Source organism: Rousettus aegyptiacus, unplaced genomic scaffold (genome assembly GCF_014176215.1).
Source record: "Rousettus aegyptiacus isolate mRouAeg1 unplaced genomic scaffold, mRouAeg1.p scaffold_m13_p_7, whole genome shotgun sequence".
NCBI lineage: Eukaryota > Metazoa > Chordata > Mammalia > Chiroptera > Pteropodidae > Rousettus > Rousettus aegyptiacus.
The window spans coordinates 107,851,119-107,864,456 of NW_023416310.1; the positions used below are offsets into that span (position 1 = coordinate 107,851,119).

General features: G+C 42.2%; 1 protein-coding gene across 1 annotated transcript in view; it reads left to right on the plus strand.

Annotated features, from left to right (window-relative positions):
- Positions 1-8,835, plus strand: part of RNF130 (ring finger protein 130) — a 113,380-nt gene extending 104,545 nt beyond the window's left edge. Inside the window, exon 8 of the mRNA XM_016147751.2 lies at positions 5,965-8,835. Within this exon, the coding sequence (XP_016003237.2) occupies positions 5,965-6,074 (110 nt within the window). The 3' untranslated portion in view covers positions 6,075-8,835. The remainder of the gene's footprint in view (positions 1-5,964) is intronic.
- Positions 8,836-13,338: the final 4,503 nt, after the last annotated feature.

The window sequence follows — 13,338 nt, forward strand, 5'->3', positions numbered from 1 at the left end:
CAGAAGAAACAGGAAATCTGAATTCTTCTGTATGCAAGCAATAAATTAAACCTATAGTTTAAAATCTTCCCTCAAAGAAAAACTCTAGGCCAAGATGGTTTTACTGGTGAATTCTTTCTAACATTAAGGAAGAAATAGCACCAGTCTTACAAAATTTTGTCCAGAAAATAAAAAAAGAAGAAAACGTCCCATGTCCTTCAGTGAGACCAGCATAGCATTAATACCAAATCATGACAAAGGCATTACAAGAAAAGAAAATTACAGATTCCTTTTATGAATATATATGAAAGTATTCTAAATAAAATATTAACTAAATGAATTTGACAATATATAAGTAGGAAAAATTTACAGCCAAGTTAGATTTTTTCAAAAGTCAAGGTTGAAAATCAGTGTGATTCAATACATTAACAGAATCAAGGTGAAAAGTCATGTTTTTTTCTTAATAGCTACAGAAAAAAAAATTGGTAAATCCAATATCCATCCCTGATTTTAAAAGAAAACAACTTTTAGCAAACTAGGAAAAGAAGAGCATTTCCTTATCAAATAATGGATATTTTCAAAACATCATATGTAATGGTAAAATATTAAAAACATCCCTAAGATCAGAAGAGGATATCTGCTGTGACTGTCTCTTTCAACATTGTATTGGCAGTCTTTGCCATTATAAGGCAAGAAAAATTAAAAATGTAAGGATTAGAAAGGAAGAAATAAAACTGTCACTATTTACAGACAACAAAATCCAAAAGATTCTACAAATCAGCTCTTAAAATGAATAAGTAAATTTAGCAGAGTCAATTATATTTCTCTTTACTAACAATAAGCAATTAAAATAATTTTCAGAAAAATATCTTTACAAAAGCATCACAAAAACATCGAATACTGAGGAATAAATCTAAAGGTGTGTGAAGCTGCTTCTACAAGAAAACTATTAATCATTAATGTGGGAAATTCAAGATAACCTAAATAAATGCATGTATTTAGGTTGATAGGTTATAGGACTCAATTTTGTAAAGGTCTGAATTCACCTCAAATTGATCTATAGATACACAGCAATTTCAATCAGATCCCAGTAAGGGCACACACACGTGTTTATGTGTGTGTAACTTAAGCTGGTCATAAAATTTGTATGGAAATGAGAAGGACAAAGAATAATAAGATAATCTCGAAGAACAATAAAATGTAAGGATTTAGACAAGATATTAAGACTTTATAAAGGTACAGTAATTAAGACTGAGATATTGATGCAAGGATAGACAAATAGCTTAATAGAATAGAATATAGTCCCCAAACAAGCAAGCATTTATGCAAAGATAATACTGTGTAGTAGCAGTAATTAGGATGGTCTTTTCAATAAATGGGGCTGGGTCAAATGAATATCTGTAGAGAAAATATGAATCTTGATTCCTACTTTACACCATACTCAAAAATGAATTTGAAGTAGAGCATACACCTAAATCTGAAAAGTAAAACAATGAAGCTTCTAAAAGATAAATAGAATATCTGCAAATCCTTGAGATAGACAAGCTTTCTTAAACAGGACTGAGAAAGCACTAACTATAAAATAAAAGATAGATAAATTGGTCCACACTTAAATTAAGATATTCTTTTCATCGGAATATACTATATTAGAAGAAGATACCTATAGTAATACTTCTAACAAAGTAATAAATAATAAGTAATAAATAATGTCATAAATAATACTTATGACAAGTCTTACTCAGAATAAAGAAGAAAAAGATTGGCATCCTGATGGAAAACGAGCAAAAGAAATAAATGGACATTTCAGGATAAAAAGGATGTACAAATAGCCTAAAAACATAGGAAAAAGTGCTCCTCCTTTTTAGTCATCAGAGGAAGATAAATTAAAACCACAAATACCATTAGACACCTGCCAGAAGTGCAAAAATGAAAGACAGAAAATATCAAGTATTAGTGTAGATTTAGAGCAACTAGAATTCTCATTTGGTGGGAGTAAAAATTGATACAACCACTTCGAAAAACTGCCAATATCTGCTGAAGCCAAACATACACAGACTCTGTGACCCAGCGATTTCATGCCTAGGTATGACCCAAGAGATTTGCATGTGCATATGTACAAAAAAGACACACAAGAAAATTCCTAACAGTAATCATAATAGCTCCAAAATGGAAACAAAGCAAATGCCTATCAGTAGATTAGATAAATAAAATGTGGGGTAGTGAAAATGTACAAACTACTTTTATATTCGGTGACATAGATGAATGTCACAGTATAGTATCGTCTGAAAGAATCCAGACACAAAGGCATATATACTCTGTTTCCATTTATGTAAAATTAAAAAGAGACAAAACTAAACTGTGGTGTGAGAAGTCTAGATTGTGGTTTCCTTTGGAGGAGAAGGGAGAGCCTAGTGATTGGTATCAACAGAGGGACTTATAGGGTTCTGGTGGGGTTCCTGTGCTTGATCCAGTGATTTCGTGGTTGTAGTCTCTGTGCAAATTTATTGAGTTGTATACTTATGATTTGTGCACATATCTGTATATAGGTTGTACCTCAATTAATGGTTTATTTAATAACATGTAGCCAAAAATAATAATAATCAATAATCAGTAAATATATTGTGCTTCCTTGGCAAAGCCAGCATCATGCCTTTTTCTGAAATTCAGCTGCTGTGTGTTCCAATCTTGATATTATATTTTTCTCAAAGTGGTTAGCAGCAGGGTAGATTACTAAATAAATTCTAACCCATTTTAATTTCCAAAGATTTGGTGTCAGCTGATCAGTCTACTGACACAATAAGTTAGGGTCTTCTTTATTTTTTGATGTGTATGTTTGATCTTTCCCTTTTTCCCCCTGTTGGGTTATGCAGATTCCTCTGGGACTGAGGCTCAGCTCCCAGAGACCACACATCTCATCTCTTACTTGGAATCACTCTCAGAAGGCGGCTTTGTACAGAGAGCAGGAATATTTGAATTCATCCTAGCTTTTCAATATAGAAGTTTTTGATATAGGAAAGTTAAGAAAGTAGAAGTGATCTTACCACTCATACACTAGTGCATGAAATGTTTTAATTTAATACTTGTCCATACTCTAACAGCCTCCCACTTCTCCCTGCTCATCATGCCATTTGAAAATAAGAACAAAGTTACAGAACTTATAATACATGGTTTGAAGACTTATAACACTATAGTAATCAAGACAGTGTAATATTAGTGTAAAGACAGACAAACCAATTGCTGGAACAAAATACTGCCCCAAAAAAACATACATACAAGCAATATATTTTCAACCAAGGTGCCAAGACAGTTTAATGGGGAAAGGATAATCTTTTAAACAAATGATGCCAAAACAATTGAATATATCCACAGGCAAAATGATGAACTTTGATCTTTATTTCCCACCATATACAAAAATTTACTTGAAGAGGATCATCTAAATGTAAGCCAAAACTGTAAAACTTCTGGATGAACACATAGAAGAAAATCTTAATAAACTTAAGTTTGTCAAAGACTTCTTTTTTATTGTTTTTTTAATAATTTTTGTTTTTTAATTACGCTTGACATAATATTAGTTTCAGGTGTACAACATAATGATTAGACATTTATATAACTTATGAAATAATCACCCCAATAAGTCTAGTACCCATCTGAGACACCGTACAGAGTTATTACGATATCGTTGACTATAAACCCTGTGCTGTACTTTACATACCTGTGACTGTTTTTATAGCTAGCAATTTGTACTTCTTAATTCTTTCACCTATTTCAGCCTTCCCGCAACCCTCTCTCATCTAGCAACCATCAATTTATTCTCTGTATCTATGAGTTTGTTTCTGTTTTGGTTGTTCATTTATTTTGCTTTTTAGATTCCCCATGTAAGTGAAATCATATGGTCTTCATCTTTCTCTGTCTGACTTACTTCAGTTATCTAGATCCATCCATGTTGTCACAAATGACAAGATTTAATTATGTTTTATGGCTGAGTAATATCCCATTGTATATATATATACCACCTCTTCTTTATGAATTTGTCTGCTAATGGGTACGTAGGTTGTTTTCATATCTTGGCTACTGTAAATAATGCTGCAATGAACATATGGATGCACATGTCTTTTCACATTAGTGTTTTTTGGTTTCTTGGATAAATATCCAGAAATGGAATTTCTCAGTCCTTCTTTGTCTCTTATTATATAGCCTTTGTTTTAAAGTTTATTTTGTCTGGTATAAGTATTGCTTCCCTAGCTTTTTTTTTTTTTTGCATTTGCATTTGCATTTGCATTAAATATCTTTTTCCATCTGTTTACTTTCAGTCTGTATGTGTCCTTACTTTCTATCCGAAGTGGTCTCTTATAGGCATCATGTTTTCTAACCATTCAGCCACGTTATATCTTTTGATTGAGCATTTAATCCATTTACATTTAAAATGATTATTGATAGGTATGTAGTTATTGCCTTTTTATTATTCATGTTTTTTCCTTTTTTTAAGTCCCTTTAATGTTTCTTGTAATACTACTGGTTTGACGATGATGAACCGCATTAGCTTTCTTTTTCGTCTGGGAAGATCTTTATCTGTCATTCAATTCTAGATGATAGCTTTGCTGGGTACAGTAATCTTGGTTGTAGTTCCTTGCTTTTCATCATTTTGAATATTTCATGCCATTCCCTTCTGGCCTGAAATTTTTCTATTGAGAAATCAGCTGAAAAGGGACTTGTTTCTAGAAAATATATATATATATATATATATACATACACACACACACACACATACACACACACACACACATATATACATATACATATATATGAGGGGGGGACTCTTACAACTCAATATTAGGAATGCAACTTAATTTTTAAATGGGCAAAAGATTTAAACAAAATGCTTCACAAAACATATACAATTGGTTAATAAGCACCTGAAAAGATGCTGAATATCAAGGAAATTCAAACTAAAACAACAATGAGGTACTGCTGCATTCCTACTATCGCTAAAATGTGAAAGATTTACCATCTCAGCATTGGCAAGGAGGCGGAGGAACTAGAAGTCTCACACACTGCTGGTGGGCTGTTCAGTGGTTCAACCATTTTAGAAAAGTCCACCTACACACAGCTTTCCACTCCTGGGTGCCCTGTCCAATGAAACACACAGTCCACACTCAGACTCATACACACATGCTCATAGCAACTCTATTTGTAAGAGCCAATAAGTTACTATATGATTACACTTACATAAAATTCTAGGAAGATGCAAACTGATCTGTATTTACCTGGGGGTAGGAGTAGGGTACGAAGAAGGGGAGAGTCACGGAAAACTGGCGCTGATGGAGAAATTCACTGTCTTGCTTCTGGTGATGGTTTCAGGGGTGTGTACATAGGTCAAAACTCATCAAATTATACACCTTTAAATGTGTGCATTTCATTGTGTGTCGATTAAACCTCAGTAAAACTCTAAGAATAAAACACAGTTGTTCTGTAAAGGAAATATAAACATAACTTAGCTCCAAGTAGCACAACTAGTTAAATAATGTAAACACTGAATTCTATTATCAAAATACTATTATATTGGAGCAATGGAAAAATGTGTGGATGTGGTAGAGTAGAAGATGGGAGGACAGGGAGAATCCTCATCTTCCATGGTGGGAATTTAATAGGGAGGATCGGCACAGGCGTGTTATTTAGAGACATGGAGGGAAATATGCCATGAATCAACTCAAAGTTTGTAAATGGAGGCTTTATAGAGTACCAGGCAGCTTTTGCTTTGAAGAGTTCCTGTAGTTAATCATTTGGGGGCCCAACATTGGAATTTATGTGTTTAAAGTATGCTTAAATTGAAGGATGCCTGAATTCTTTTCATTAGGAGCCCCAAATATAGATATGTGTTTGAGAAAACGTGATGCTTTGAAGATAATACACATTCTCTCCTCCAAGCCACATGGGAAGTATGGGCCTGATGACTTAGTAAGCCTGTTTTTCTTGTTCCTTTTCCAGGTGGTCACTTCTTTCATCGGACCTCTTTGTCCCCTCGAAGCCTGGTGTATGAGAGTGAATTCTCCACAATTGAACCTTCTTTGGACATGTATGATGAGAACAAAACCTGACTTTTTTTAAATGGGCTATTAGGGGTCACCTCTTTTGTGATTTGATTTATGATCACCTTTCTTATTTTGTATTCTTCTGTCAGCATCTGTTTTGGAAGAATGGCAGCGCTTTCTAAGCACAGGTTGGGGCTCGGGGTTAAAATGCAAAGTTCCCGCCAAGGCTTTGAGGACAGCATTATTGCCCAGGTGACCTGATGGCACCAAAAACCTGCCCAAAGCTGGCTACTGAACATGGGCCCCAACAAGCTTGGCTGTTTGCAGAGTAGAGGTGGGCCCGGGGTTAATGTTACATTGCAAACATGTCTGAATAATCACATGCTATCTATGTCAGGGTGACGCTGGCATTTTTAAAATACCTTTGTGCTCCCCACTTACAATGTATGCTAAAGCCTGCAGGCGTGCTTCTTACTGACATGGCACGAGTTGCCGCTGTGTGGCCCGCTCTGTGTTTTCCTGTCTCTTATTCTACTTCCTGTTAAAGGGCCTCTTTCTAAAGGTTCCTAAGAGAAAGTCTCACCTTTTGTACCTCCTCTGAGACTGACCACCCAGAGCACCACAGTGGGGCTACAGGTGGGCTGAGCAGGACAGGCAGTTGTCCTCATTGTCATAGAGCATGATGTAAGGTGACATGTTTATGTGACCACCAAAACACTGAAGACCTTGTCCCTGAGGCCTGTGGACCTCTCAACTTGGCAGCTACTGCGGTGTATGGGGAGGTAGCACCTGGGAGGCCAGGCCAGTAATGATCTCAGGGTGACGGCCAGTGGGTGTCAAAATCAGAATGGAACCAAGTGCTTGCTTAAGAAGATTGAACCACCTCCTTGCAGTTAGACACCCGATAAGCACCCTCTTCGGACTTCACTGGTCAGCTGACCTCGGCATCAACATGGAGAAGGCACAGGAGCTGACAGAAAAAGACGTTGAGGCCCACATAGGGCACATCTGGGACACACATGCTTTTCCCACACACCTGGGATGACATCAAGTTAGCATCACAGGAAACGCGTATCGTAAGAGTAATTCCAACATGGAACCATGATGAGCAAACTTATTAAACAAATCTAGGTGTCCCTTTCGGTGAAGGGCATGCACCACAGTTGAGCCTGCTTCTCCTGTCCGCATGAGCTACACGGAGCTGCGAATGCACTCAGACCCTCGTGTTCTCGTTATGAGAGTAGACACTTCGGTCCCCGTGTGCCTAGAGTCAGAACGGCAGCAAACCACGCGGACCCACATATCCCCTACCCTGCTGTTTTTATTGACTCTGTAGAAGTTGGAGGGGAGCACTTGCCATGCTTCCACATGCACTGGCTTCTTTTAACGACTTCTCTTCTCCTGAAGTGTTGCTAAGATGCCTCAGACACCGTGTGCCCAGAACAAAAACCCTCAGAGAATCAAGGTGGTGGCAGCCTTGACGATTGTCTCCAGCAACATTTGTTTTTAATCATTTGAGGCCAGAACAGTGCAGATTTTTAAGGTCTTAGCAGCTTTTTCTTTTTGCCTTTAACTGAGGGCTTTTGTTTGTTTCCTTTTTATGGTCTTTGTACTATAAAAATATTTTTGATAAAAAACAGTTTTAAGAGAGCACTGTTCAGAGATAAGTTTGCCACTGGCTTTGCAGTGACAGAATGGAGTCAAGGAGATTAAATCCCGATCTGCCATGGGTGCCAGATGCCACCTGCATTTGAGTTTGGTTTGGCTCATTCCCCAGGGAAGATGGCCAGTCTGGCCACATTGTCCCGGTCACCACCTTGCTTTCCTGAACTAGAACTCGGATCCCAGCACAGAGTTTTCTTCTGATTTGTGCCGTTTTACAAAAGCATATACATTAAATTTCACTCAAGACATTCCTTTCCTGAAAAGAAAATAATAAGAAATGAAAACTCCGGGTACCTAAAAATGCACTTATTGGTATAATATTTGAATTTCTGGTAAATCTAGGGCACACATTCCCTGTTGATGCATTTCTTGTGGGGAATTCACTCAGAATAGTGCTTCAGATCCCAGCTTGACACCCTTTTCATGAGAATCGGGGCCACAGAATGTCTTGCCTTGTCAGCAGGGACAATAACTTCTCCATGAAGGTCATATACTTCTGGAATAGCAAGAGTGGCATGATTTGTCTCAAGTAACAGCCTCTTTGCTGGCAGCTGTGCTGAGAGAAAACCTGCCAAGCAACCTAGGGACCCTGGCAGGGGACAGGACACCAGGGCTGCTTGCATGTGAGTTTCACGAAAACACACTTCAGCAGGAGCACCCCTGCCTCTGAGAAGCTCAAGGTGTTATTGGCCATGCAAGCGTGGTTGAGGGTGCGGAGAGGCGTTTTTTCTGCAATGTGTGAGCATCTCAGTTGCAAGTCTTATAGCCATGGTGGTTATCACCCAGGAATGTATGATAACCTTTGATCATTTTGGAGTTGGATGGGGAGACTATTTGAAGAATGGAAGAGGCAAAGGAGTGAGCTACTTATGCTACAGACCCTCTGTCCCTCCGGTGGCCTGCTCTGAGATGGGCTCCAGCCCCTCTGCCCGGCACAGTTCCAGCTTGTCTCCAGGCCAGGCTGGGCACAGAACTGGCAGCACGCAGCACAGGACACATGTGGAGCGGGGCCTGGGGCAGCCGGGAATTGGTCATGAGCGTTAAAATGCAAATGCCTACAATTTGGTGATTTTTAACTTCCTAAGGGAAGAACTTCACATAATCCTCCTTTCCTGTTATTTCAGGGGGAGAAGAGAGGCAGCTGGCAGGAAAACAGCTAGGCCGTCTGCAGTGGTGGGGGGCGGGGGGCGGGGTGCAGGCTTGGATGTTTGTGGGCTGCCTGTCTCTGCCCTCTAAGGGGAATACAAGCTCTACCACCAGGTGGTTAGAAACACCTTCCAAAGTCTGGTGAACCCTGCTGTTTAAGAAAGGCTCCATTCCCTTGCCCTTCCTCAGGCCTGCTTCAGAGAACGTCTCCGAGGCACGTCCCTCAACCAGCTTGGACCCGAGGCCAAGCCCACACCTGCCAGCTGCCCCGGTGCACGCAACAGCCCAGCTTCCAAAAGATGTGGTTGCCAAGTGTTTAAACAAAATAAGATTACTAAATTTAACTAACTTGACATTTCCTATGGGCTTTATAAGTTCTTCTCATGTTTTTATCACCCCTCACATCCAGTTCTTTCCTTGATCTACACGTTAAACAAAACTGGTTTTCACTGAAGAAAAATCAAACTGTTATCTTGCTGTTAACCTTCATTATTTCGGCAGTGGTTGCTATAGGAAAACAAGGAAACGATGTTAATGTCAGGCCACCTTGACAAGTGTTTGCTGCTCGAAAATGTCAAGAAACAAAAACACTGATTTCCAGGAAGTGGGATTTATAAAGAAAATGGTAGGATTACATGGCTAATTTCATCAACAGACCTTGATTGCGTTCTCAGTATGCCAAACGCATATACTGGAGTTACGGCGAATCCAGTGATCATTAAGGTTTGGACTGGTATAGAAAACTGGCACATTAATAACCAGCTGGGATGCGAAACCAGACGAAATAAAGGTGAGTGGTAAAGAGGGGGGTTTCTCAGGGCGCAGATGGGGGGTGCAGCACAGCATGCAGAGGCTGGGAAGGACCTAATATTGCTGGGAACGCGACACTTCCAGTGAAGACAAGCCAAGGGGGTATGAGACTGGCAAGGGTGTGGCTGGGCAGGAAAGGCTCTGCTGTGGGGGGGACCTAAACCCCTGTTTAGAGGGGACAGGGCAGGAGAGGCACACGCTGCCTGGTGCTGGGGCAGCCATAGGGGCCACGCAGAGCCCAGGACATCACCGTTAAGCCGAGACCAGGATCTGACTGAAAGTGGAAAAGGAGGGAGCTGTGAGGTGGAAGCGGAAGCCCAGGCTGCTAGTCTTGGTGGCCACTGGTGGTGAGACCCAGGGAGAGCCCTGGTGGGGGTACGTTAGATCTCAGGGCTGGCAGGGGCCCTGGAAGGGGACATGGAGATGCAGCTCTGGGTCTGCAGCTGACACTTGGTGAGGGAAAGGCGGTCTGGCTGCAGCCCCGCTGTGCCTCTGGGGAAGCTGTTTTAAATGTGCCTGTCGCCTAGACCGACCAAACTGGTCTCCATGTAACTGCGGGACCTAGGTGCCCTGATCTTCACCCCCTTTTCCTCCTCCTTCTCCTCTCTTTCCTTCTCTCTCTCTTACACACACAGAGGTATTACACAAGGCACATGCACTCTTCCTCACACACACACTCGCTGGAGTTAGAATCTCCTAGAGTGAGTGTCCGGCCAAGCCTGGTGTTCCCTTAATTCAGACGATGGTGGAAGCCAGAGTGGGCCCAGTGACATGAGACCAGGCTTGGGGTAAAGCCCTGGGAAGACTGCCGTTAGGTGCAGACAGAAGGAGCTGCTAACAGCAACCTATTTAGAAAAAGAACTGAGTGTCCCCTACTGAAGAAAGGCTGTGTTCACCTCACCACGCTGCCTGAGGCCAACCGGTTGGCCCTCACCCACCCCTAGAAACAGTTTGGGATTAAACTCAGCATTTGCTCCCAACTCCACACATGAGTATGGGACAGGGTGACTGTTATGACGCCTGCAGCTTAAAAGCAGCATCTTCCTTGCTGTGGGCAGTTGTTACAAGTGAGGTTCCTCTACTTTGCCTTTTCTGTTGGCCTCATTGGTAAATTTTTCAAAGTCCACGGATGAGTGTTGCGAGTACGTGTTCACGTGACATCCGTGGATGTGGTTAAGATCCTGTCAGCAGGACTGGAAAATGCCTTCTGTATTTTAGGCATCGTAACATCAGAGAAAGTGTAGACAGAGGGATGCCAAGGTAGGGTGCCTGTGTTGCGCCTGCGCGGAATTCTGTCCTTCCTGCCCTGTGAAATGGCAGCAAAAGCAATGCAAGCAGAGCACACAGGCTGCGCCTTGGCGGGAAGTGCGGGGTTCCGCACAGGCCATGTCCCCAACTGGCTCCTAGTGGCACTGGAGTCCCAGGTCCCCAACTCCAGCCTCTTGAGCTCCAGGCGAGGGGTGCTGAGGTGTGGTAGGGGCCCCCTCGTGGCCCTGGTGCTCCTCTGGGGAGGGGTGCCCTTTTTCTTAGGGATGTCCTGGAAGATCAAAAAAAATAATAGCCTCGAAGAAGAGAGACCGGTGGGTCCCCAGCAGACTTCAGATGAAAGCAGTAACCTGCATTCTCCAGAGCTGCATCCCACCAGCCTTCAAAGACTATGGAGGAGAAAGGGTACCATCAGCCTCAGCTGCTAAAAGCATGACACATCTGCACCCAAGACTTGTCTCTCATGGTCCCAAAAGGCCTTGTAAGGGTCCCCAGTCTCATGACCTGGAACTTAGCTGGGATTTTCCCTCTTGCAGTTCACCCTAACTCAAGCCATTTCTTCTGTTTTCTTCCCTCTGGCTTTGGGAAGAGGAGATACTTTACAACAAATGAAAAACATAAAAACTTTGAACTTCATGCAACTTGAGTATTAAACTTTCAGAAAGATTCAGTACTGCTGGAATTGCTCAGATCTCCATCCTCTGCACTCCTAGCTCCCTGCACTGAGCCCTCAACCTGAAAGGTGGAGGTTTCGCAGCCTGAACACACTGACTTTCAGCAGCCTAGGAAAGCCCTGCCCATGCCGGAGGCAGCTGCCAGAGTGTGCATGCTCCAGCCGAGGTTGGCACTCCAGCTGAAGGTGGCAGTCCAGCTCAGCAGGAGGCACCTTCCTGAACCTCACACCTTCTTCTGTGGAAAGGCTGAGACCTGCGGGATGTCATGAGCACCCTTTGCTCAGCTGCCAGGGACCGGTAATCCCTTGGGACACAGCTCCCAGGGTCCTTGGTCCATTTAATGCTGGGGTGAAACAACGTGATGCCGACCAGTCCACTGCAGTTCACTTGGGCATGCCTGTCGGCTGGCGAGCCTGACTGGCCTTCATCAGCTCCTTACCCCTCAATGTTTATCACTCCCTCTCTCCAGCAATCTCTACAGCTATTGGCAACTGTCAAGAGGTACAGATGATTGTTCTGAGCTATTTTTTACAAATTTAACCCAACATAAAGTGAATTGGAACTTGCTTTCAGAATTATCCTTCATCCACTACTAAGTCCAAGTATATTTACACTATGCGACATTAAAGGACTTTTCTAGTGACTGGGAGGTGCTGAGTCAGTGGGGGTAGGGTAGACAGACTGTGAAGTTCTAGGCTTCAGATGAGTAAGCTGTTCCCAAGCAGAAAGACTGACCACCTACTGACTGCCAGGATGCCATGTGGACCGGGTCACTGGGTGTGGCTGGTGCCAGGGTCTCAGCCCCTTTCCTGGTGTCCAGCATGAGAGAACACATGCTGTCCTGGAGAGAAGCAGAGAGCACTACGTCCATTCATCACCCCACAGCCCAGACCTGGCCACAGACCCAGCTGAGGACCAGCACCCTTGGCCAATGCTTGGGGCCAGACTCTGTTGTCTTAAGCTGAGAATGGGAAGCCTGGTCTGCTCTCAAGTGGTGATGGCTAAGGAACCTGACCCATGTGATCATAGAAACAGGAAATGCTACTTGGGGTCTGCGGATCACCGTCACCTAAGAGAGCAATTCTGATCCTGTACGAGAGGAGTTGGTCAAAACCCTAGGCTACATATGCCACAACTGTTTTTGACCCTCGGTAGTTTTTGTACTGACATCAAATATTAAAGTCACCCCTTTTGGTTCATTCAAAGAACTCCCCTTACTCCGGGTTCCTGCTGACTATGCACAACATCTCAGAGGGTGGCATACAAACTATTTTTTTAATCACAGCACAGGTGATATGGGGTGGGGGAGGCTGGGCTACACCTAAATGTGGCAACTGACTTACCTTCCACCTTGAGCGATGAAAGAGAATCTATGCACTTGAATTTTAATTCACCATTAGCTAGCTTGTGCCAGAAAGAACACACATCAAATATCCAAGAAGCAAAACTGGTCATTAGCTTCATTTGGGGGCTCACTGTAGGGGGAGTGACCTTGTCTAGAACACACACCTGCTAGTAGACCGTGAGCTGATTTTTTTATAAGCCCTTTCAAATGTTCTGGGCAGCACAACTCTTAGGCCCATATGGTCGATGTAAGTATAATTAGTGAAATTGTGCGGTATATACCTATATGCTGATAGTGTATACCTGTATTGTGGGATTTACTAATATAACTGTTTCAATAAAAACCTATTGAAAAAGCTGCTTTGGCCACATGAAATACTATTGGTGGTAACCTGTATCAGTGAGAACTCTTTTGGTTGCAAGTG